Here is a 27,366-nt window from a genome sequence, read left to right as displayed (position 1 = left end):
TGAGCGCCTCATACTTTCCTGGGATGACTGAAAGGCAGGGCATCTCTTTGAAAAGCTTTTGTATAGTACATCTCAAAATCTTAAAGATTGCTACGATTTTGCTCTGTTTGTGTTTATGTGAATCTCTTCTGAGGACATAAGTCAAAATGAGATAAAGCTTTGTATACAAAAATTCTTAGTGTGACATTACATATAATAGTTAAAAATATTCATCAGGAGGAAGGTAGTTTTTCTTTTCCATAAGGTCAGTGGTGATATCTTTGATATTCTCTGTTATTTTCTATTCTCTGCTAAATTAGTTTCCATTCTAATCCTTATTGTTTCTTTTCTTTTGCTTGCTTTGGGGTTGGCTTACACCTCTTTTTTCCACTGAATTGAAATAAAAGATTAGGCTATTGGTTTGAGATAATTCCTGTTTTTTTCCTTTTAAGAGAAATTTTTTGCATTTTTACTGAAGTACAGTTGCTATACAATGTTATATAAGTTACAGATGTACAGCATAGTAATTCACAGTTTTTAAAGGTTATGCTCCATTTTTAGTTATTATAAATATTGGCTATCTTCCCCTTGTTTTATAATACATTCATGTAGCCTGTGTTACACTCAGTATTTGTACTTCCCCCACTTTTATGTTGCCCCTCCCCACAACTGGTAACTACTAGTTTGTTCTCTGTATCTGTGAGTTTGCTTCTTTTTTTACTATAGTCGCTATTTTGTTTTATTTTTTAGATTCCACATACAAGTGATATTCATATAGTGTTTGTCTTTCTCTGTTTTATTTCATTTAGCATAATGTCCTCCAAGTCTGTTCATATTGCTGCAAATGGCAAATTTTTGTTCTTTTTTATAGCTGAGTAGTATTCTTCTGTGTATGAGTGTGTATTCCATGTGTGCTTTAGTAGAACATGTTTTCTGCTCTTGCTGGGCAGAAGTTTATAGCTATCTGTTAGAGCTGATTGGTTTATCGTGTTCACGTCTTCTGTTTGGTGATACCTCATTTTCTCTCCATTATTGAGAGTGGAGTATTGTATTGTCCAACTACTGGTTTTGACTTGTCTGTTTCCTTCAGTTCTGTCAGTTTTTGCATCGTGTATTTTGAGACTCTGTTGTTAGATGCATATATGTTTATTATTGTTATATCTTTTCCACTGGATTGACCCTTTTATCATTATAAACTCTCTTTCAACAAAATGTGTGTTTTTTTTTCCAGAATGAGCTTTTAACTGCATATTTATTATAAACAGTTTAAACAGTTATGATGTGAAAATGTTAGTCACTCAGTCATATCTGACTCTTTGCAACCTCATGAACTATATATAGCCCACCAGTCTCCTCTGTCCACGGGACTCTCTAGGCAAGAATACTGGAGTGGGTTGCCATTCCCTTCTCAGGGGATCTTCCTGATCCAGAAGTCGAACCTGGGTCTCCCACATTGCAGGCAGATTCTTTACTGTCTGAGCCACCAGGGAAGCCCTTAAACAGTGATATGTTGTACTAAAGGTATGTAAAATGATAAGTGAATGCATATCCTCTCCAGCCCCCTGTGGAAATCAGTGTTAACAGTTTATGGTGTATCTTTTGTGATTCTTTTTATAAACTTGTGTTTATAAAAGAACATAAATTCTAAAGCAAGAGTAATCATTGTTATAATGTTCTTCTGCAGCTTTTAAAAAATTGAAGCCATATTGGATCCCAGAGGTTAACTAATCTAACATTCTTTTGAAATGAGAGTTGAGACCATGGTGGGACCCTGACTTGCCCAAGTTTACATGGAGAATAGGTGGCTGAGCTGTGACTAGAACCCAGGTTTCCTGACTCTTGGTACAGTGCTCATTTCCCTGAACTTCACTGCCTTTTCCCTGTTTTGGGAACGAGAGTCTTGCAGTACCATGACAGATATTTGGGCCATGAGTTAGCACAGCAAAGATTGTTTTATAAGTTGTGCTTTGAATTTTGAAGATTTTATCCTTTTTTTTTTTTTTTGTAATAGCTCCTTGTAGAAATTCTTATGAGGCCTACAATTTCTATTCGGGGACAGAAGCTGAAAAGTAAGTATACTCAGCAGCTACTTGGTGCTCATTTCCTAACCTGCTATTGTGGTGATTCCCAGGAGTGTCTCTTCTTTCCCTTCACACTGAGGACATGCCTTACATTCAGCTGTAGAACATTCTCTGCCTAACTGCTCTCCTTATTGTATACTCGGTAGAAAATACAAATCTGGTGCTTTAAATCAAAAAGTATGAAAACTACTGGACTAAAAGAATTGCATCTTTGTAATTTCTAACAGTCTTTGGGTTCAGCTTTTATGTTTTCTTTGCAAATTCTTATTTCTCATATCATTAATTGAGAGAGTAAAGAAAAAACTGGCAAGATCATTTATTTTTTAAAATTATTGTCTTGTTTTTGTTGTTATGAGGTTATTCATGCTCTTTGTAAAAAGTTCTGTTACTACCAGAATGTGTGTGGTGAAAAGTCAGAGTGTTAAGATAGCACAGAATTTCTTGAATTGGGCGATGGGTAGATGGGTATTGTCCTATTATTAGTCTTTATAACTTACACATGTTGCAAATACTATTTTTAGGTAGTCTTTGTATAATTTTTTAAAAAATTGTAAGTACACTTACTTTGACATTTCAAGCCAGGGATCAGTTAACATATGATGAATGTTTACTACAAACATCAGTTGGTTTTTTTTTTAATGAAAAATTTTTCTTCTAAACAAAATCAACATGAATGACATAGTGTATAAGGAAGGCCTTGTTTATGTGCAGGAGCGGTTAAGAGGGTTTATATTCATCTTTGATGTTGTACCTTTGTATCCTGTCTAAATTGGTTCTTCACGTCCTTGGTCCTCGTAGCAAGTAGCATCTTATAATTAGCTGTTGGTGTACTTATTTATTCTCTCTTCCCCTCTAAATTTATAAGTTCTATGAGGCTTTGTCCCCCACCCCCACCCCGCCGCTAACCTCCGTATATTCTGCATCTGCTCTAGAGTGGATGCTGAATAAATATTTGATGAATGAGTGAATTCCAATTCCATTTGAAAATGAAGGTCTAGAAGTACTGAAATACACTGATTTGGTGTTCCAGCCTGCTCTGAAGTCATGAAATAAACCAAAAAGCCCCCTTAGGTTGAAAAGCAGTGATGAGGGACATAGGACATCTCCATTGTCTCAAGATTATGTCAGTTAGACCTCTGGTCACTCTAGCTTGGCAGGGCTGCCCACTGGAATTGTGAAGAGAAGCCTAACATTTTAGAGTTTGTGGCAGCATGGGAATGAATGTAAACAGTTTTTAAAAATAAAAAATGATGCCAAACAAAACACTTTATCCATGGTTCATACTCAGCTTTATTATCTCCTGCTTTTGAGGTCATGAAAATTTATTTTCCATTTTGTCATACTTTTCTGTTCCTGCTCACAGAGAAGTAACTAGTTCTTTATTAGAGTCAGTAGGTTAGGGATTAAAAGCCTTTTATTTAGCACAAATAATAAAACAGAACACTTTGAGTCTGGAGTAAAAATGACTTCCTTGTTTGCTGCTAATAGAATTTTCAATGGAGATTTATAACAACAATCATGGTGCTGATACTTTAGTTTTATTGGATTCTTAACAATTCTGTTTTTGGAAATATGTTTTAGGGAACCAGTTCAACACAAGCATAAAATTAAGGCTGTATATTACGTTATTTCTAGCCTATTTAAATAGCAAAAGTAAAAAAAAAAAAAAAAGCTGGATATGATTTTAAGCAAGCTACAAAGGGAACATGGCTTATTAAGTGGTAACACCACCACAACAGGTTGAAATTATGAAGACTGTGGAGCCTAATAAGCATAATAGTATATTAGACCAAAAAGCTATATACACATTGGTTAGTAGGTTCTGATAGGCGTCCTGAAACTTGGGTGAATAAGGACTGGAAGGAGGTATGCTGAAAGGAAAATAATCATTTTGGGATTATGAGGAACAATTCTTACGTTCAAAAATTTGATTCTGTTGTACTGTCTTTCCAATCAGAAAAATAACCACTTGTTCCCCTTTCACTTTCAGTAAGTGATGAAATGTCCAAGGACTGTTTGAGCATCTTGTATAATACCTGTGTCTGTGTAAGTACCCCTGCCACTGGGACCTCATTTATCTCCCTACCAGATCTGCAGTGCTTGAGGAAGGAAGATTTGAATGGGGGTGGTAGACATGACAGCTATCTTCACACATTGGAGAATTGGACTTATGGACTTATGTGTGCCCGAGAACCAGAACCAACAGGTAGAAATTGTGGGGTGGCAAAATTTCATAGTAATTGTTAAGAACCATGGCTGATTCAACAGCTACTGAACTCCTCTAGCCCTGGAGGAGTCCAAGCAGAGACTGAACAAATACTTGTTAAATGGATGCAAGCATTGGAAGAGTGTCTGTGACCGTTTAGGATTTCTTTAAACTCTACTTTGCCTACTCCTTCATTTTTATTGTTAGAAAACAGAATAAGAACCAGAAGGCCCACCTTTTGTTGAGCAGGATGCTCATCTAGGTTGATCACTGAGTGAGAAAGAATGGTAAATAGAAGAAGCAGTTTGGTAGAGAGAACATAGCACTTAGTGCTGGAAGTTGACTTGGGGTTCTGGCTCTTGTCTTCTTGCTTATTGATTATTCCTGTGCTTCAGTTTCATTTCTTAGTAGAGTGTGGTTAGTAATCATACTAATAACACCATAGGGTTATTGTGAGGATTAAGTGAGATGATAGATGTGAAAGCACTTTGTAAAGCAATATACAGTGTTAATTTTTGTAAGATAGGAATCCAGGAATTGGGCTGAACATAAAATCATCTGTACCATGAATTGGGGTACAAATTTGGGTTTAAGCGTCTTAGCGACCAACACAAATAGGGAAATATATTTCAATGCTTAACACAGTTAAGCATCTATTAGAACAGTGCTCTGCAATAGAAATATAGCACTAAACACTCAGGTTCTTTTTATGTTACCTTTAGGAAAAACGTGTTTATTAGTTCAGGATTGATATCCTAAGGTAAAAATCAGCATCCACAAAGATCTTGACAACATACATGAGAGACCATTTGAATAAAAAGAATTAAAAAGGGGTAAGCTTTGGATATAACTATAAACATACAGGAAATAAAAACTGAGGTCCTGAGCAAGGCAGGTATGTCTTCAGTTCAGTTCAGCTCAGTCACTCAGTCGTGTCTGACTCTTTGCGACCCCATGAATTGCAGCACACCAGGCCTCCCTGTCCATCACCAACTCCCGGAGTTCACCCAAACCCACGTCCATCGAGTCGGTGATGCCATCCAGCCATCTCATCCTCGGTCGTCCCCTTCTCCTCCTGCCCCCAGTCCCTCCCAGCATCAGAGTCTTTTCCAATGAGTCAACTCTTCGCATGAGGTGGCCAAAGTACTGGAGGTTCAGCTTTAGCATCATTCCTTCCAAAGAAATCCCAGGGCTGATCTCCTTCAGAATGGACTGGTTGGATCTCCTTGCAGTCCAAGGGACCCTCAAGAGTCTTCTCCAACACCACAGTTCAAAAGCATCAATTCTTCGGCACTCAGCTTTCTTCACAGTCCAACTCTCACATCCATACATGACCACTGGAAAAACCAGAGCTTTGACTAGACGGACCTTAGTTGGCAAAGTAATGTCTCTGCTTTTGAATATGCTATCTAGGTTGGTCATAACTTTCCTTCCAAGGAGTAAGCGTCTTTTAATGTCAAGGCTGCAATCACCATCTGCAGTGATTTTGGAGCCCAGAAAAACAGTTTCCCCATCTATTTCCCATGAAGTGATGGGACCAGATGCCATGATCTTCATTTTCTGAATGTTGAGCTTTAAGCCAACTTTTTCCCTCTCCTCTTTCACTTTCATCAAGAGGCTCTTTAGTTCCTCTGCACTTTCTGCCATAAGGGTGGTGTCATCTGCATATCTGAGGTTATTGATATTTCTCCCAGCAATCTAGATTCCAGCATACAAATGAAAAATAGTTTAAGGGCCTAAACTGTCAGTAAGTTCAGAGTTCAGAAGGATTCATCAAAGACTGCTGTCACCAAAAAAGGCTAAAACAAGCTTAGTCTACTGATCTGTCAAAATAAAATATTTAAAAGGAGTTGCACCCCTGTGTGTGACTCAGCAGTGGTGCCCTGCCTCCATGGCTGTGCAGCTTTCCTCTGGGGGGACTCCTTGCCAGAAATTTCCTCCTTCCTGTTCCCTCAGGCCATCTCTCTGTGGTAGGTCGAGGTCCTGGGGTCCTGGCCCTGGGACTGCTCTCCAGTCCCCACTCTCCAGCTCCCAGCCACCGTGCCCACCGGTGGACCCACATCCCAGTCCAGGCTTCAGGTGCATCTTCAAGACCATAGGTCTTTGGAAAAGTGATGGAGAAGGAGTACTGTCAGGCCAAAAAAGCACAAAACAGATTAAAGTTCCTTTGGGGACAAAGTTTTATAGAGTGAAACCTGTGTCATGGAAGAAGAAAGTATAATTTATGGAAGAAACTGAGACATTCTGTGACATTTTTCTCATTTGTCCAACAGTGCTCATTCATCCCTTCCAACACAGCAGGCCATCTTTTTATAGAAAAGTTAAAATAATAGTATAGTTCAATGGTACATACCCTTTACTATTTACCTGGTTACATTTTAGGAACAATAAATTCATCAAAACTCTCAGCTGAATTAAAGTGGTTTTTGTTTTTGTTTTTCTACCCAAGTAACTCTAGAAATGCGGATCAAACTAGTTCACTTTTTCATAGGGAAAACGTGCATTGTGGCTTATGATTAGCCACCTTAATTGACTGTTACATATACATTAGCTTGAACTTAGATATTCACTGTTAGTTATTGTTAGCAGCATTTGTCCTTTTGTGAAACCAGTATCAGAAAACTTACACTCTTTAAGACATGCTTTATAAAATGTATAAATTCTTCAAAAATATTTGAAAAGGAGTGTTACTGCATGCAGATATTCATAATTTTGAGTTTACCTCTGTAGACTGAAAGCAAACTGTTCCATTTATTTTTTTTAAATGCCCTTTGATGTTTCAAAACAAAAAGAAACTCTAATTCCATTGACTGACTTTAAAATCAGCCATAATCATTAGTCTTCAAAAGCATTTTGCACAGATTGGGCACCTGGATTCTACAAGAAGGCATGTGCTGGTGGTGGTCTCCAAGCAGCACACAGCCCTTCCCAACACTCTCTTATTCTGTTTAGAATAATCATATTGATGAGGTCAGAATTCATGGTTCAGTTTCAGAAAAAAAGTATTCATTGTACATTAACCATTTAGAGGTCGTTTAAATAACACATGTAAAAGACGTAGAATTTTAAAACCGTGAAGATTTGGACCTGTTTTTTCTTTTTTTTTAAAAAAAAGGAGTTATGTAATAAACCTGCACCTAATCTGCATTTTTAGTCACTGATTCAGTTCAGTTCAGTTCAGTCGCTCAGTCATGTCCGACTCTTTGCGACCCCATGAATTGCAACACGCCAGGCCTCCCTGTCCATCACCAACTCCCGGAGTTAACTCAGACTCACATCCATTGAGTCCGTGATGCCATCCAGCCATCTCATCCTCTGTCATCCCCTTCTCCTCCTGCCCCCAATCCCTCCCAGCATCAGAGTCTTTTCCAATGAGTCAACTCTGTATGAGGTGGCCAAGGTATTGGAGGTTCAGCTTCAGCATCATTCCTTCCAAAGAAATCCCAGGGCTGATCTTCTTCAGAATGGACTGGTTGGATCTCCTGGCAGTCCAAGGGACTCTCAAGAGTCTTCTCCAACACCACAGTTCAAAAGCATCAATTCTTTGGCACTCAGCTTTCTTCACAGTCCAACTCTCACATCCATACATGACCACTGGAAAAACCATAGCTTTGACTAGACGGACCTTAGTTGGCAAAGTAATGTCTCTGCTTTTGAATATGCTATCTAGGTTGGTCATAACTTTTCTTCCAGGGAGTAAGTGTCTTTTAATTTCAAGGCTGCAGTCACCATCTGCAGTGATTTTGGAGCCCCCCCAAAATAAAGTCTGACACTGTTTCCACTGTTTCCCCATCTATTTCCCATGAAGTGATGGGATCAGATGCCGTGATCTTCGTTTTCTTAATGTTTAGCTTCAAGCTAGCCTTTTCACTCTCCACTTTCGCTTTAGGCTATGAATATTTTGTGTTTGCTTCTGTGTACCACATTTTAAAAGGTATAAAAATGTATTATACTGGTCTCTGAAGAATGTTAGAGTATAATATAAAAATACTCCAAAAACAGATGAAATGACCCATCACTCCAGAATACTGCTGCTAAGTCACTTCAGTCGTATCCAACTCTATGCGACCCCATAGACGGCAGCCCATCAGGCTCCCCCGTCCCTGGGATTCTCCAGGCAAGAACACTGGAGTGGGCCGCCATTTCCTCCCCCAATGCATGAAAGTGAAGTCGCTCAGTCATGTCCAACTCTTAGCGACCCCATGAACTGCAGCCTACCAGTCTCCTCCGTCCATGGGATTTTCCAGGCAAGAGTACTGGAGTGGGGTGCCATTGCCTTCTCCGATAAAGGGTTGTTTTAAATGTCCTCGTAGCCAGTTTTTTTGAAAGTAAGAAAAGAAGTGGGAAGAAATAGTTGAAGTTAATTTTAACAGTGTATTTTATTTAATACTGAGTATGTCAAGAATACTATTCCAACATGTAATCAACATGAGTAATTATTAGTGAGATAACATGTAATCAGTATAAGTAATTATTAATGATACATTGTTTTTTTGTTTTAAACTTTGAAAATCCAGTGTAGTTTTTACTCTCACAGCATATCTCACTTCAGACTAGCCACATTTCAAGTCCTCAGTAGTCACATGTAGCTAGTGGCACAGGTAGGCACAAACAGACCCATAAGATAAAAATAAACTAATTGTTCAGGTAGTGCACAATTACTCTTATAACTAAAGCCAGTAAGAAATTGTTCTTATTTAAAAAAAGATGATGCATGTATGATGTAAGGACTCCATCATTCACAACTTCCATGCTGTTAATAGTCTTATGGGGCAGTCTTACGAGAGTGTTTCTTAATAATGATACCTAATGTTAATGATACTCCAGTAGAACACAGTTCAGTTTTAATAAAGGGCAAGGAAGGGGAAGGAAAGACAGGGAAAGAAGGAAGAAAAAAAAAAGGAACGAGAAAGAAAGAAAGTGAAACAAAGGAAAGAGAAGAAAGAAGAAGAAACAAAAGCATAAAAAAGATAGGATGATACAGTGCAACCTTGTGCTGATTTGAGTTACATCTAGGTTAGATGGAAACCTAGGGCTTTTAAAGTTGCAAACACCAGTGCCTCCAAGGATCAGGTAGCAAACAAGAAAGGTTTGCGTTTTAGAGTGGGAACTTGTGACTAACCTGGAGTAAGATTGTCCTGTCTGAAGACTTAAATTCAAAATTTAAAAGGTGCTGCTGGCCAAATAAAACTTGGCCTACTATGTGCTGGTTTGTAGCGCTTGATTTAAATACTAGGCAGATACTAGGTTAAGAGCCTATGATGGATATTATTTAAAAACTCCTCCCCGGAAAAAAATGCATTCATACACAGTGTTTTTTATATAGTTGTAGGAATTTACGGTCTCAGCCACAATTCCTGGTATAGCATGGAATTGCTTTTCCAGTGTCTGGAGGGTATATTTTGCCCTTCATATTTTATTTTGTGATTTTAACCTGTTCTGTCTTTTCTTCTCCCTTGATAGACGGAAGGGGTTACAAAGCGTTTGGCGGAAAAAAATGACTTTGTGATCTTCCTGTTTACACTGATGACGAGTAAGAAGACATTCTTACAAACAGCAACCCTCATTGAAGATATTCTGGGTGTTAAAAAGGTGAGCTGGGTCCGCTAGCTGGTGCATGACTGGGTGGAGCAGAATGTCTCAGACAGTTGTATTTTTAAACATGAGTAATATACAAGAGCTCTTTCAAAGAAGAATTTTACCATATTCCTTATAAATACTTAAATATATTTATAAGTATATAATATTTATTATAGTATATGCTAACAGAATATTTATATATAAACATATAAATACTTAAAGATATTTTTAAATATTCAAATATATTTAACACAAAAAAGTTATTTTTTTGTGTTAAATATATTTACTAGGTTATGCTCCTTATAACAGGTCTTAAGTGACTATAAAATTTAAGACAGATTGAAATCAAACTAATTATAAAACTCAGGACAAATTGACGTGAATTTAATGTGTCAGCTAATGTTACTGTGCTGAAATCAAATTGTCCCTCTATAATGATGCAGGATCTTTTTCGCATAGCTTTTCTGCTGTGTGCTGTGCAGGGACTCTGTTTTGCTACCACTTCTCTATATTTGAACTGTTGTGAAGCTTTCTTGTGGTGATGTTTGACTTTCACTTGTTACATTCACCTGTGTTTTTTCTCATTAATCTTCAGCAGTTAGTTTTAATTGAGACCAACATAGGAAATAACAAATATGAGCACTGAAATCCTACTACTTGGTCTTAAGACAGACTTTCAAATGATGCAGAATATGCTTTTTTTTTTTTTAAAGGCAAACTGTAATCGAAAGCACTAAATTAAAAACTTGTCATCAAGCACTCACAGACCTCCCCAGAAGACATCTGTAGACATGTTAGAGAAGCACTGTATTAGATTTTTGGCATAATGCTTGTTAGAACCTGGTTTTCTTCCCCCAGTCCGTATCAGTTGGCAGATTTCTTTCTTTTACGACTGAGGAGGTGGGAGTTAGCATTGCTCTTAGAGTTGCTATTGCGGTGAAAAGAGCACCGTGTGCATTGTGGAGATCCCCGCTTTCACTTCTGTCATCCTGCTGCACTTTCCCTGGGCTCTGCTTGTCATTGCCCAGGCCAAAGATGCACAAGTGACCCATTGTCTGTAGGAACACACTGGAGATGTGTGCAGGTCCCAGACAGACCCTTTGTGCCCTTTGATGAAAAGGCTTTGTTATTTTTCCAATAATTGTACGTTCCAGTTTGTGAGAAGGGGCTTCCAAGGTGGAAACTCCAAACTCCCTGACAATCTCAGCATGAGTCTCTGGGATTGCTCCATCATAACTTGTCCCCTTGCCCCCTTGTCCCTTGTGTGCTGTCTCCCCTCTCATACTTTTCTGTGTTGCCAAAAATGGTGATGAGTTCTGCTAGATGTTAGTTGGAAAGAATAGACACCATAAAGAGAGTGGGAACACAAGCCACAAACTGGGAAAAGATATTTACAACTCATTCAACTAACAAAAGATTGGTATTCAGAATTTATCTTGAGGAATTCCCTGGCACTCCAGTGGTTGAAGACTCTGAGCTTCCGCTGCAGGGAGCATGAGTTCAATACCTGGCCAGGGAACAAAGGTCCCACATGCCTCGTGGCATGGCCAGACAAACAACAAAAATGACCAAAAGCAACAATAGAATTTATCGTGAATTCTTAGATATCAGCACGGAAGAGACAAATGGCCCAGTAGAAAAATGGGCAGTGATAGGAACAAGCATTTTACAGAAGAGAGACAAATGATCCATAAGTAGAAGATGCTTAACTGCCATGAGAATGTGTATCACTGCGAACACATTACTGCGGACACCTTTTTGTATCAGTGGAGTAAACCTATTTTGTTTTCTAGTTGAATATGTGCCTTCCCTGTGACCCACACCTATGGAAGCATTTCCTTGAGGACTGAGTCATTAATATCGTGGCCTAGGACATCTGTAACCTATGCCCAGGCACGCTTGTGGGGAAGCTCAATTCCAGGACAGTGATTCTTTTATTTATTTATTTTTGGCTGTGCTAGGTCTTCATTGTTGTGCAGGCTTTCTCTAGTTGCAGCGAGCAGGGGCTCCACTCTAGTTGGAATGCACAGGCTTCTCATTGCATTGGCGTCTCTCATTTTCGGAGCATGGGCTCTAGGGTGCACAGGCTTCAGCACGTGGGCTCAGTAGTGGTGCTCGCGGGCACTAGAGCACAGGCTCAGTAGTTGTGGCACAAAGGCTTTTAGTTGCTCCATGGCATGTAGAATCTTCTGGACCAGGGGTCAAACCTGTATCCCTCACATTGGCAGGCGGATTCTTAACCACTGGACCACTAGGGAACTCCCCAGAACAGTGATTCTTAGAAATAAAAACACTAAATTGAAGCCACGAGGGTGTGAAATCATTTCAGTGGATCTACCAGCTAATAGAAAAGATCAAAATGTAATGTGTAAGTTTTTGTTTCATGTGTATACACATTTTTATGCGTTCACCTATGTATATTTGCTAGGTTGTGATGGAAGTTTTATTTTTTACTCTTGAATATTGTCAGAATGGTTTGGAAGCCACTGCCCGAGAAAAACTTCTGCACCTGTGCATCAAGAAACACATAAGAACGTTTATAGCATTATTGATTAAGAGCCTGAAATCAGGTCTCTCTGATCCATCAACAGGAAAATGGATAAATGTCCTCTATTCCCACAATGGGATATTATACAATAAATGTTGCTATAAGCAGCAACATAGCCAAATCATAAAAATTATTGATAGAAGTCAGTCAAAGAAGATGGTCTATAGTATATCATTTTTACAAAGCTCAAAAATAGGCAAACTCAAATTATACAAAACTTTTTTCAATGAAAAAACAATAATAAAATTCAGGATAGTGGTTACCTCTGGTAGAGAGACAAAGAAATGTGATAGAAAAGGCACACATAGCTGTTCACTTTGTTTTACTTTGTAGCATATATTATACCAAGTATTAAATAAAAATTAAAATGTAACCCAAAGAAGTGCACCTGAAGAGTGGGAGGGCCTGGGTTGTAACCCCACACCCTAAGTTAGCCAGGGCTAGAGGAAGTGAGGGAGAAGGCAATGGCAACCCACTGCAGTACTCATGTTTGGCAAATCCCATGGACGGAGGAGCCTGGTAGTCTGCAGTCTATGGGGTTGCTAAGAGTTGAGCGACTTCTCTTTCACTTTTCACTTTCATGCATTGGAGAAGGAAATGGCAGCCCACTCCAGTGTTCTTGCCTGGAGAATCCCAGGGACGAGGGAGCCTGGTGTGCTTCCGTCTCTGGGGTCGCACAGTCAGACACGACTGAAGCGACTTAGCAGCAGCAGCAGCAGCAGAGGAACTGATAAGCTGAAAGTCCCAGTTTTCAATAATAACAATAGCTAACATTTATTGTTACTATTGTTACTGAGAAGCAAAGGTGGAAGAAGTTGTTCTCAAATACCCCTCCACAGACAACCAGAAGTGGGAGTAGGATTCAGGAGGGCTTCTAGGAATCATCCAGTTGTTCAGTACATACTTACTGAGACCCTCACTACCAGGTTCTATGCACTGAAGCTCTGGAGAGGAGGTAAGACACACCTCACCCTCAAGACAGTGTCAGTTTATTCGGGAAATTAGACGCAAGAATAGAAAACTTCAAGTTCCTGTGATACGTGCAGTAATAGAGAAATACCCAATCCAGTGAAAGCTGAGTAAATGTAGGGGATGAGGGGTAGCAGGTGTTTTCTGAAGAATGTCAGGCTGCTTCAAGTAGAGAAACTCATGTGATGTATGTGCAACATTTGTGGCTATTAAGAAAGAAAGGAAATGAGAATATAACCAAACAACAAAAAGCATTTCATTAAACTCAGCACTCATTCATGATAAAAGCTAGGAATAGAAAGAAAATTCCTTAAGGTGATATTGACTATCTGTTAAAATTTATAGCAGACATTAAACTGAACCTGAAATGTTGGGGATACTTCTATTACAGGAAAAGGGGAGAATGTCTACTATCATTTACTCTTGATAATTGGTTACATAAGCAGGTACGCAAGGAGACACCTGTGGGAACGTTCATTGCAAATTTGTTTAATAGTGAGAAATTGTAGTCCACCTTAACATACACATATTTTAAAAAGAGAAAGATTGAATAAATCATAGGGTAAAACAGTGAGAAATGAATAAACCAGACTTACTTGTATCAATAAAGTTAAATTACAGTGTTGACTGTGAAAAATAGGGTATAATATGTCAATCCCACTGCATGCAGAACAAAACCATATATTTTTGTTCATTGAGGTATAATTATATTAGTTTCAGGTATACAGCTTAGTGATTCAAAATTTTAAAAAATTATACTCCATTAAAATTTATTTAAAGAATTTATTTGGCTGCATCCGGTCTTAGTTTTGGCGCATGGAATCTTTTGTTGTGGCACATGGACTCTCTAGCTGTGGCATGCAGGCTCAGTAGTTGGCAGCATGCAGACTTAGTGGCTCCTAGGCATGGGATCTTAGTTCCCTGAGCAGGGATCAAACCCTCGTCCCCTACATTGCAGGGATTTTTAACCACTGGACCACTAGGAAAGTCCCTAGGTTATACTCCATTTAAAGTTATAAAATACTAGCTGCATTCCCTGTGCTATATGTTATATCTTTATTTTATACATAGTAGGTTGTGAACAATAACATGTATTTTTGTGGAAATATTTGTAAGTGTGAACATGTGTAGAAATAATAAATAGAGTTCAAAGTAATGGTTACCTCTGAGGGGAAAGAAATGAAGGCAACTGGATAGGGACACACACGGGCCTTCAGCTATGTTTAAAATATTTTGTGTCTTAAAAAGAGAACATCTGTGGCAATTTCTCATTCATAAAACTTGAATGGTAGACTTTTTTTTAAGCCAAAATGGGACATATGAGCAAAGGTAGAGAATACAAATAGTGGCGCTTAAAGGATTTAATCCTCAAACCAAGACTGTGAGGTAGATTAGTTCCGTTTAACAAATGAGAAAACAAAGACTTAAGTTCCATGACTTAAGGTTGCACAGCTGCAAATTGTGGAGCTGGGATTTGAACCTAAGTGGTCTAGATACCAAGCTCCATTCTTAGGGGAATACAGCAGCGTGCCACATTCAATCTCAAATGAACTGAGCATGGGAATTGTTCTGTTTGTGTCTTTTGTAGGAAATGATCCGACTAGATGAAGTCCCCAATCTGAGTTCCTTAGTATCCAATTTTGATCAGCAACAGCTTGCTAATTTCTGCCGGATTCTGGCTGTCACCATTTCAGAGATGGATACAGGGAATGATGACAAGCATACGCTTCTTGCCAAAAATGCTCAGCAGAAGAAGAGCTTGAGCTTGGGGCCTTCTGCAGCTGAAATTAACCAAGGTAAACTCTCTAAGTTGTCAGAATTTTGACATTGTAGCATTGTAGCACTGAGATCCCTTCCTAAATCTTCTTTCAGTATTTCTAGAGATTTGAATCACATATGAGGGTTCCTTGGGTCCACTTAGAGTATGTAAAATTTGTGTGTATCTGTTTGTTATTTTGGGGGACCAAGTCCATAGCCATCAGATTTTTTAATAGATCCAGAATTTCAAAAATGTGAAGCACCATTATTTATCAAAATTAAAAGTACATATATCTTTTGTTCTGCTACACCTTTTCTGGGTCTTTATGCTATATGCAAAAAAATCTTTGGTCATTACTTTGCTGACAAAGGTCAGTTTAGTCAAAGCTATGGTTTTTCCAGTTCACATGTATGCATGTGAGAGTTAAGTATAAAGAAAGCTGAGCACTGAAGAATTGATGCTTTTGAACTGTGGTGTTGGTGAAGACTCTTGAGAGTCTCTTGGACTGCAAGGAGATCCAACCAGTCCATCCTAAAGGAAATCAGTCCTGAATATTCATTGGAAGGACTGATGCTAAAGCTGAAACTCCAGTACTTCAGCCAGCTGATGCAAAGAACTGACTCATTGGAAAAGGCCCTGATGCTGGGAAAGACTGAAGGCAGGAGGAGAAGGGGATGACAGAGGATGAGATGGTTGGATGGCATCACTGACTCTATGACATGAATTTGAGCAAGCTCTGGGAGTTGATGATGGACAGGGAAGCCTGGCATGCTACAGTCCATGGGGTCGCAAAGAGTCGGACATGACTGAGCGACTGAACTGACGCTGACTGATGCTATATGCTGTGTGTGTGTGTATGTGTGTGTATGTGTCTGTGTATGGGGAAGGTCCCCTGGAGGAGGGCATGGCAGCCCACTCCAGTATTCTTGCCTGGAGAATCCCCATGGACAGAGGAGCCTGGTGAGCTACAGTCCATGGGGATGTGAAGAGTCAGACACGACTGAAGCGACTTAGCACGTGTGTGTGTTTACACACACACACACACACACACACACACACACAAACAGAGAGAAAGATAGATACAGTCATACATTAGAGAGACTGGAAGTTCGATTCCAGTATCTGCAGCACTGTGATAAAACAAATACTGCAATAGAGTCACACAAACTTTTTGGTTTCCCAGTGCATATAAAGATTATGTTTACACTATACTTAGTCTATTAAATGTGTAATAATAGCACAATATCTAAAAAAAAGTACATACTTTAATGAAAAATATTGCTTAAAGTGCTAGCCATTATCTGAGCCTTCAGAGAGTTATAATCTCTTTGCCTCAGTGTTGAGGGCTGCTAACTGATCAGGGTGGTGGTTGCTGAAGCTTGGGTAGCTGTGGCAGTTTCTTAAAATAAGATAGCAGTTTGCCACGTGGATTGACTCTTTCATGAATGATTTCTCTGTAGCAGGCAAAGCTGTTCATAGTAGAACTTACTTCAAAGTTGGAGTCAGTCTTCTCAGACCCTGCTGTTGCTTTATCAACTAAGTTTATGTAATATTCTTAAATCATTTGTCATTTCAGCAGTCTCTCTTTTTATTGAGGTATAGTTGATACAAAATGTGTTAGTTTCTGCTGTGCAGCAGAATGAATCAGTTATGCATATACATACATCCACTTTTTTAAGAAATTCTTTTCGCATATAGGTCATCACAGAATTCTGAGTAGAGTTCCCTATACAGAACTTCTGCTATACAGAAGTTTCTTACTGGTTATCTATCTTATATATAGTAGTGTGTATATGTCAATTCAGTCTTCCAGTTTATCCCTCCCCTGCTTCCCCCTTAGTAACTGTAAGTTTGTTTTCTCCATATATGACTCTGTTTCTGTTTTGTAAATAAGCTTATTTGTACCTTTTTTTTACTTTTAGATTCCACATATAAGGGGTATTATATGGTATCTATCTTTCTCTGGCTTACTTCACTCAGTGTGACAGTCTGTAGGTCCTTCCGTGTTGCTTCAAAAGGCACTATTTCATTTTTCATGGCTTAGTAATACTCCATTGTAATACCACATCTCTGTCCATTCATCCATCAGTGGACATTTGGGTTGCTTCCGTGTTCTGGCTGTTATAAATAGTGCTGCGATGAATGTTGTGGCATGTGTATCTTTTTGGATGATGGTATTCTCCAGGTATATGCAGAGCTTCCCTTGTAGCTCAGTTGGTAAAGAATCAGCCTGCAGGGCAGGAGACCCAGGTTTGATTCCTGGGTTGGGAAGATACCCTGAAGAAGAAAATGGCAACCCTTTCCAGTATTCTTGCCTGGAGAATCCCATGGACAGAGGAGCCTGGCAGGCTACAGTCTGTGGGGTAGCAAGAGTCGGACACGACTTAGTGGCTAAACCACCAAGATATATGCCCAGGAGTGGGATTGCAGGATCTGACTGGTAGCTCTGCTTTTAGTTGTTTAAGGAAAAAGAGGTATACCTAAGAGTCAGGATTGGCTACCATAACAGGATAGCACAGACTGAGTGGCTCAAACAACAGAAATTAGCTTCTCACAGTTTTGGAGGCTACAGGTCCAAGATGCAAGTGCCATCAGCCATGGTTTTGTGAGGCCTCTCTTCCTGACTTGCAGATGGCCACCTTCTCACGCCTTCAGGGTGACCTTCTCTCTGCACATGCACAGAGAGCTCTGGTGTCTCATCCTCTTAAATAAGGATACCATTCCTGTCAGATTAGGACCTCATTTTATGACCTCATTTGATTACCTCCCTAAAGACTCTGTCTCCAGATACAGTCATGTTGTGAATTAGGGCTTCAACATAAGAATTGGGGTGGGGGGACACAATTCATTCCATTATAGTATGGAAGGCTGAAGCGTGTAGGATGTTGTCAAAAAGTTTTTGTTTTGTTTCTAGTAAACTGTGGCTGTGAAATAGTTTTCTTGACCAGCAAAATCATGATTTATGCTATCTTCCTGCCCCTCAGTTAATGAAAATGTCAGAGCACTTTATAGGCTGCTCAGAAACTACCAATTATCTCTTCTGTTGATTCAGATGGGAACAAATGGATCCATCTGTGGGGAAAAAGTCTTTCAAATTTTAGTCAGAGATGTAAATAAAGCCTCAGGCCTGGCAGTTATCAATTTATAGGTGACACCAGGATGAGAGGGGCTGATTTACACAGCATACGAGCTAGAATGGAATTCAGAATCCTCTCAGAGATCTGGAAAGCAGGGCCTCAACTGCAGCAGAAAAATTTACAGGAATATTTTGGAAATACTGATGTTTTAACAAGAGAGACGTGGTCTGCTTTTGCAGAAATTATTGGAAGTTGTGGATGTTTTAATGTTCAGCTGGTTTAACATTAGCCAACAGTGTGTGTGGTAACTACTGGTAAAGCCGTGAGAAGTACAAAGATTGTACAATGCTGGGGTGCCAGTCCCCTGAGATTGTGCATAAGTTGGTGAGTAAAATGAGGCCAGTGAGTTTTTTCTGAGAAGAGAATCCATAACTTTGATCAGCTTTCATCATCAGAGAATCCATAACATTCATCAGAGATGCTGCTGCTGCTGCTAAGTCGCTTCAGTCGTGTCCGACTCTGTGCGACGCCAGAGACGGCAGCCCACCAGGATCCCCCGTCCCTGGGATTCTCCAGGCAAGAACACTGGAGTGGGTTGCCATTTCCTTCTCCAATGCGTGAAAGTGAAGTCGCTCAGTCGTGTCCGACCCTCAGCGACCCCATGGACTGCAGCCTTCCAGGCTCCTCTGTCCATGGGATTTTCCAGGCAAGAGTACTGGAGTGGGGTGCCATTGCCGAGATGAGTGACTAACAAAAGCTCAGGACCCTGTGGGGTGGGAATCAGTCTCAGAATCCTAAACACTGGGCAGGTCACATCTGAATGGCTGTGTTTGGTGTTCACGATGTGTAGACTAGGTCTTAGGAACTGTCTTCCAAGGAACAGTTAGGAAAATTGGGCTGTTTACCTGGAGAATGAAGGTGTGACTAAAAGTCCATGTTTTTGAAATTTTTCAAAATTAGAAATTTTTAGAATTCAAACTCATTTATTTTATTTTTTGTGGGGGGGGGGATTCTACAGATTTTTTTTTTTATTCACAAACTACAAGACGAATAGCAGGTGTACAGTAGAAAGTTTGTTCTCCTCCCATTGGTGACGTATTACCAGTTTCTCATCTGTCCCTCCAGAGATAATCTGTACATGCCCAGCCACAGGGGTGGAGGAGGGAATGAGAGAAGACTGGCTCCTTTCTGTTTGTACTGATGATGATGTAAAATAAGCACCATTCTGCCTCTGACTCTTTTCAGATAACTTTATCTTGCAAAGCATCCCATTCCGGTACATGTAGAATTACCTGATTCCTTTTTACAAGTGGATAGCCATTGTATGGGCATACCGCAATTTATTTAATTAGTCCACTGTTGATGGAAATTTGGTTTCCCTCGTCTTTGTTCCTACAAATAACATCCTAATGTATAGAGTTTAATGTGCTGGATACTTGCCCTTTTTTTTTTTTTAATTTTTTATTTATTTATTTTTAAATTTTAAAATCTTTAATTCTTACATGTGTTCCCAAACATGAACCCCCCTCCCACCTCCCTCCTCATAACATCTCTGTGGGTCATCCCCATGCACCAGCCCCAAGCATGCTGTATCCTGCGTCAGACATAGACTGGCGATTCAATTCTTACATGATAGTATACATGATAGAATGCCATTCTCCCAAATCATCCCACCCTCTCCCTCTCCCTCTGAGTCCAAAAGTCCGTTATACACAGCTGTGTCTTTTTTCCTGTCTTGCATACAGGGTCGTCATTGCCATCTTTCTAAATTCCATATATATGTGTTAGTATACTGTATTGGTGTTTTTCTTTCTGGCTTACTTCACTCTGTATAATCGGCTCCAGTTTCATCCATCTCATCCGAACGGATTCAAATGAATTCTTTTTAAAGGCTGAGTAATAACTCCATTGTGTATATGTACCACAGCTTTCTTATCCATTCATCTGCTGATGGACATCTAGGTTGTTTCCATGTCCTGGCTATTATAAACAGTGCTGCGATGAACATTGGGGTACATGTGTCTCTTTCAATTCTGGTTTCCTCGGTGTGTATGCCCAGCAGTGGGATTGCTGGGTCATAAGGTAGTTCTATTTGCAATTTTTTAAGGAATCTCCACACTGTTCTCCATAGTGGCTGTACTAGTTTGCATTCCCACCAACAGTGTAGGAGGTTTCCCTTTTCTCCACACCCTCTCCAGCATTTATTGCTTGCAGATTTTTGGATCACAGCCATTCTGACTGGTGTGAAGTGGTACCTCATTGTGGTTTTGATTTGCATTTCTCTGATAATGAGTGATGTTGAGCATCTTTTCATGTGTTTGTTAGCCATCCATATGTCTTCTTTGGAGAAATGTCTATTTAGTTCTTTGGCCCATTTTTTGATTGGGTCGTTTATTTTTCTGGAATTGAGCTGCATAAGTTGCTTGTATATTTTTGAGATTAGTTGTTTGTCAGTTGCTTCATTTGCTATTATTTTCTCCCATTCAGAAGGCTGTCTTTTCACCTTGCTTATATTTTCCTTTGTTGTGCAGAAGCTTTTAATTTTAATTAGATCCCATTTGTTTATTTTTGCTTTTATTTCCAGATTGATAGATGTTAACAGATTTACCTTCCCTAGAAATTACTAGTTCATCTTCCCACCCTGTATACCCTTCCCAGTATAGGGCTATTTTAGATTTCTTGATATTTGTCAAACTTGATAAGTAAGAAATGGTATCTCAAAAGAAACAAATGTAAAGACAAAACCAAAAAATTCTATCCCAGTATATTTTTATTACTTGAAGTGAGAGTTACATTAAAAAACTAACCACTTAATTCAGGGACTTAAGTACATTTGCAGTTTGTGCAGCCACCACCTCCATCTAGTTCCAAAACATTTTCTTCAACCCAGCAGGAAACCCTGAATACATTCAACAGTTATTCCCTAACCCCTCCCCCCGCACCCCTGTGGCCTTAGTTGTGTCCAGCTCTGTGCGACCCCACCAGGCTTCTCTGTCCGTGGGATTCTCCAGGCAAGAATACTGGAGTGGGTTGTCATTGCCTTCCTGCAAGGGATCTTCCCGAGCCAGGGATCAGACCCCTGCATCTCTTAGGCCTCCTGCATTGGCAGGCAGGTTCTTTACCACTAGCGCCACCTGGGAAGCTCTGTTCCCCCCAACCACTGGCCATCATCTGCTTTCTGTCTGTGGATTCATCTATTCTGGGTTTTTCATATAGATGGATTTTAAAAATGTGTGACCTTTTGTATCACATCTCATACCTTTTTCACTTATCATGATGTTTTTGAGGTACATCAGTGCTGTTGAATGTCAGTGTTTCATTCTTTTTTCATTCTGTTTTGTGTGTATATAACAAAATTTGTGTATCTGTTGATGGACATTTGGGTTACTTACACCATTTGACTACTGTGAATAGTGCTGCTCTGAACACATGTATTTGTTCAAGCACCTACTTTCACTTCTTTTGGGTATGTATTGGATTGGCCTAAAAGTTCATTCAGATTTTTCTGTAAGATCTTACAGAATGAAAACTTAGGATGGAATTGCTAAGTCATATAGTATAATAATCCTGTGTTTAACTTTTTGAGGAAAAGTTAGTTTAAATGTAGTTTTATTTCATCTTTATTAATGAGGTCATACATTATTTTATAGTCACTAATTTGTAGAGGAAGGAAAGGGGGCTAAGATGATTTGCCAATTTCTGCTGGGACTAAATTCATATGACATCCTCCTAACTAGTTATTTTGTTTTTATTTATTCTATTTTTAAAGACTTTTCTTTAAAGTTGTATTCTTTTAGGATTTATTTTAAACTTTTTGTTATGGGAATCTTCACACATATAAAAGTTGAGACATGTATATAACAGTATAATGATCCCTGTTTACTTATTACCTACCTTCAACAATTATCAACTGATGGCCTGTCTTTGTCTCTACCCTCCTTTACTGCTCCCTTCCTTACATTGGATATTTTGAAGCAGATCCCAGATGTTATTTTTCACCTGCATATATTTTAGTGTTTCTATAAGATGGTGATTCTTGAACCATAACTCTTAATACCACATTATACTCTCCCAAAGTAATATTAATATCTTGATATTTTGAAATATCTATTTGTTAATTTTTTATTAAATGTTACATTTTCATGGTTCAGAAAATCACAAATTCAGAGAGGTGTTCACTGAAAACGTCCCCTCACACTATTCCCAGTGGCCATATTCTCTTTGCTTTTGGCAACCACTCTTTTCTGTCCTTCCAAGATTTAGTATATCCACAAGCAAATAGGCACAGACATTAGCTTTATTTTAAAGAGTGTTAATTTTGGGAGCCAAGATTTGAACCTGAATTCCCTGCCTTCAAAGTTTATTATGTTGTTTATGCTGACCAGAATTTCTGTCTTACTCATCATCATGAGTACAATGGAACTGGTGGAAATAGGAGTTGGGTGGTTAAGTTGCTTTCTTTACCTTAAAAAAAAAGGTGTGTGTGTTATAGGAAAATCAGATAGTTAAGTAATTTTAAAAGAAGTATTTGTATCCTTTCCTACTCAGGAGCAGCCACAGTAAATACTTTGGTATATATCCTTCCATTCTTTATGTGTGTGTATATATGTATATATTATGTGCATATTTTAAAGAAGAAAACTTTAAAATTTAAAGAAATTGGGCTTAAGCCAATACTGTTTGATAATTTACTTCTTTAAGAAGTAAATTAAACACCTCTTCAGAGTTGCTGTATAAAGACATATGTGTCATTGTTTTTAGTGTCTGTGTATTGTGCTCCACTGCATGGATGTATCGTATTTAATCGGTATGCTATTAATGAACATATAGTCATCTGTGACTTTCGCTGTTATAGAAACACCAGTGAACCTCTCTATACAGATACCTATCTAGCTATCTAGCTATCTATATGTAATTAATTATTTCTTTATGGTGAATTCACAGAAATGGACCTCTCGCTCAAAGAGATGCAAGGTCTAGAGGTTATTCCAGTTTATATTTCCACCAACTGATATGAGAGAGCCTGACTCCGTGCACCTGCTAAAATTGCTCTTATTTCTCTACCTTTATTACTATTTTACCTTGGGTGGGCATTTCATTTTAAAAGGAAGTTCTAACGGCTGTCATCTTAAGAATCGTTCCTCTGGGTGGGATGCAGGGAGCAGGAGGGAGGCTCAAAAGGGAGGGGATGTATGTATACATAGAGCTGATTCAGGTTGTTGTACAGCAGAAACTAACACAACATTGTAAAGTAATTATGTTCCAATTAAAAAATAAAAACCCAGAATTTTCACCTAAAAAAAGCGATCATTCCTCTCATGCAGGTGAGGATCTGGTTGTTTGTTGAGAGCTATAGCACTGGTTTCTGTGGTCATATTTCCTCTCTTGTTTTTCCTCGGCAGCGGCCCTCCTCAGCATCCCTGGCTTTGTCGAGCGGCTTTGCAAGCTGGCAACTCGAAAGGTATCAGAGTCAACGGGCACAGCCAGCTTCCTGCAGGAGCTGGAGGAGTGGTACACGTGGCTGGACAACGCTTTGGTGCTAGATGCCCTGATGCGAGTGGCTAATGAAGAATCTGAGCACAATCAAGGTACCCGGGGCAGGTCTCCTGAGAGGTGGAGAGTGTTCCTGTGGGTTCCTAGAGCTATTCTTGACCTCTTTTCCAAGGAGAATAAGTTGAAATTGACTCAAAAAAGAATCTCCCTCAGGGCGGTCCTGAATCATGATTGTTCAGATTTTAATAGCAAATGGCAGAATTTCTTGGAGCTCCCTCAAAGCAGACCTGATTTCAGGGACAGGACCTTTATTACAGAACCCAAAGGACCAACTGGAAAAGCATTACCAGAACATTCTTAGCATCCCAGAGGATCTTTCTCTGTCCGTGCTTCTTCCTACACATTTCTTTACTCTTCTCCGCTCTCCATTCTGATGAGTATGCCGCCTGGAAATGTGTGGACTCCTAGTCTCAGCTTCAGCTTCTCGGTGAACTGCTCTGTTTTAGATGAGGTGCTCAGCCCAAAGCATTTGACTCTGGGGTCAAATTGTACAAACACAGGAATTCCCACTGGAATCATGCAGATAAAAGTGAAGGGATGAGTTTCATTCCTGGGATACACAACAGCAGCAACAACAGACATCCATGTAAAGTCTGTGGAAGTTGTTCTCAGCATACAGCGAATAGGGAAACATTTCTTCCAGAAAAATCTACTAAAATTGGGAACCTTGAGAGCTTGTAACGCTGGAATTTCTGCTTGATGCAAGTTCCACTCTAGCCAGGTGTGGCCAGAAAGACAGGGCTCTCTCAGCTCCCAGATAAGGATACAGAATCTCACTGGGAGGGACAGGCTCTCATTCCTTCTAGCTCCAAGTGGAAGAGGCTGAATTCTTGATGAATACAGCCATGAGGGCAGGGGCTCCTTTCCTTCTCCCTTCCTTTCCCTTCCCAGTGTGTTAATTTCATACATTTATGTATTGTAAAATGATTACCACTATAGCCTTAGCTGACACCTCTATCCCATTAACATTTTTTTTCTGGTGAGAATATTTAAGATCTACTGTATTAGCAACATTCAGGTATATGATAATGGTATTATTAGCTGTAATCACTATCTTCTCTATTGGACACCCAGAACTTATTAATCTTATAACTGGAAGTTTGTGTTCTTTAACCAATATCTTCTCATTTTCCCGACTCCTAACCACTAGTAACCACCACTCTGTTTCTCTGAGTTCAGCTTTTTTTAGATTCTACATTTAATTGGTATTATACAGTATTTGTCTTTCTCTGACTTATTTTACTTAGCATAATGCCAGGGGTTCCTTCCTTCCATCCACCTCCATACCATACTCATAGCTCAGAAGCTTGGCCCAGTAGGCCAAGAATTCTGTGGCCCTTATCACCTTGCCCCAGTTCACTTGTGGCACAGAGGTTCCACCACATAGAGGCAAGCTGAGAAGACAGTAGAGGCTATCAATCCTGCTCAGAGTAGTAGCACTGAGATTTTGCCAGGCAGAGAGGTAATAGGTAAGAACAGAATGTTGGGAAGTTTGAGCTCAAGGTCATTCTCAGAAACAATGTAGATTTTTTTAAGAAAATAAAAGGACTTATTTTTAATTGAGAATTAAAAGTCAAACCATATGCCAGCTAGTTCCCCCAGAGAACCAGGGAAAGAGGTGGCTAAGAGCTTAAAGCTGAGGTCACCAGAAACCTCAGTCTCAAAAACTATCCCTGCCTGAATTTAATTGAATCAGACTCTGGAGCAATTTATGCCTCAAGGCTTTTGTCAAAAACATTAGGGCAGTCAGCCAGCAGTTAGTGGAGCCTGACAGCTGAGTTTCACATCAGATGAGGCAGAAAGTTTAACAGAGAGATGAGGGAAAGATCCAGACAAAGAGAGCCCTGCTAAAACACTGTCATCCAGGGACACACGCCCAAGGCTGGCAGAGGGGCTCATCAGTCCTCAGAGAAGTAGACTTGACCACAAATGGCTAGGCAGGTCACTAGACAAGAAAGCAACAGATCAGTCCTCAGAGAAGTAGACTTTATCCCCAAGTAGCTAGGTAGGTCACCAAACAAATAAACAAGAAAACAGCAAACCAGTCCTCAGAGAAATAGACTTTACCACAAGTGGCTGGGCAGGTCACTGAACAAACAAGAAAACAACAGCATGCCCTGAAAGGAGGAAGGGGAATCAGCCTCAAGAGTTGCCATAATATTTACCTAACATGTCCCAATGTTTAACAAAAATTGAGACATGCAAAGAAACAGGAAAATATGACCCATACATAGGAGAAAGCAGGGAAAAGAAATTGCCTGTGGAAGAGCTCAGATGTTAGAATTAACAGAGACATCATAATTATGGTCAAAGAGCTAAAGGTAACTATGCTCAAAGAAGCTCAGTGAGTCATCAAATAGAGAATATTAATAAGCAGATTAAAAAAAAAGTCAAAAGGAAATTCCAGAGATGAAAAATACAATAACTGGAATGAAAAGTTCACTGAGAGAAAGGAACAGGAAAATAATATTCAAAGAAGTAGTCGCTGAAAACTCCCCAAATTTGATCAATGTGTACACATCCAAGAAGTTCAAAGAACTACAAGTAAATAAACTCAAAAGAATTATACCCAGGCACATCATAATGAAAATGCTGGAAGACAGAGAAAATCTTGAAAATAGCAAGAAAGAAATTACTATGACACCATCCTTATGGCTGAAAGTGAAGAGGAGCTAAAAAGCCTCTTGATGAAAGTGAAAGAGGAGAGCGAAAAAGTTGGCTTAAAGCTCAACATTCAGAAAACAGATCATGGCATCTGGTCCCATCACTTCATGAGAAATAGATGGGGAAACAGTAGAAACAGTGTCAGACTTTATTTTTTGGGGCTCCAAAATCACTGCAGATGGTGACTGCAGCCATGAAATTAAAAGACACTTACTCCTTGGAAGGAAAGTCATGACCAACCTAGATAGTATATTCAAAAGCAGAGACATTACTTTGCCGACTAAGGTCCGTCTAGTCAAGGCTATGGTTTTTCCAGTGGTCATGTATGGATGTGAGAGTTGGACTGTGAAGAAAGCTGAGCGCCGAAGAATTGATGTGTTTGAACTGTGGTGTTGGAGAAGACTCTTGAGGGTCCCTTGGACTGCCAGGAGATCCAACCAGTCCATTCTGAAGGAGATCAACCCTGGGATTTCTTTGGAAGGAATGATGCTAAAGCTGAAGCTCCAGTACTTTGGCCACCTCATGCAAAGAGTTGACTCATTGGAAAAGACTCTGATGCTGAGAGAGATTGGGGGCAGGAGGAGAAGGGGCCGACCCAGGATGAGATGGCTGGATGGCATCACGGACTCGATGGACGTGAGTCTGAGTGAACTCCAGGAGTTGGTGATGGACAGGGAGGCCTGGCGTGCTGCGATTCATCGGGTCGCAAAGAGTCGGACACGACTGAGCTACTGAACTGAACTGAACTGCCCAAGAGTATCTCAGTAAGATCATCAGAAATGATAGCAGCCAGAAGGGAGTGAAATGACAGCAGCCAGAAGGGAGTGAAATGACTTACTCAAAGTGCTGGGAAAGAAACTCAGCCAAGAATTATATCCAGTAAAACCTTTCAGAAATGAAGGTGCATCCCTCAAGGCAATAAAAATAAAAATAAACAAAAGAGACCTAAT

General features: G+C 39.6%; 1 protein-coding gene across 1 annotated transcript in view; it reads left to right on the top strand.

The window, feature by feature from the left end:
* The window catches only part of TRPC4AP (transient receptor potential cation channel subfamily C member 4 associated protein), a 71,480-nt gene that overhangs the window by 22,451 nt on the left and 21,663 nt on the right, over positions 1–27,366 (top strand). The window contains exons 4-8 of the mRNA XM_068986918.1: positions 1,991–2,048; positions 4,051–4,106; positions 9,730–9,858; positions 14,952–15,159; positions 23,602–23,787. Of these exons, the coding sequence (XP_068843019.1) occupies positions 1,991–2,048; positions 4,051–4,106; positions 9,730–9,858; positions 14,952–15,159; positions 23,602–23,787 (637 nt within the window). The remainder of the gene's footprint in view (positions 1–1,990; positions 2,049–4,050; positions 4,107–9,729; positions 9,859–14,951; positions 15,160–23,601; positions 23,788–27,366) is intronic.

The sequence above is a fragment of the Capricornis sumatraensis genome, chromosome 15 (genome assembly GCF_032405125.1).
Source record: "Capricornis sumatraensis isolate serow.1 chromosome 15, serow.2, whole genome shotgun sequence".
NCBI lineage: Eukaryota > Metazoa > Chordata > Mammalia > Artiodactyla > Bovidae > Capricornis > Capricornis sumatraensis.
The sequence above is the reverse complement of the archived record's forward strand: the minus strand, read 5'-3'. Positions and strand labels throughout refer to the sequence as shown.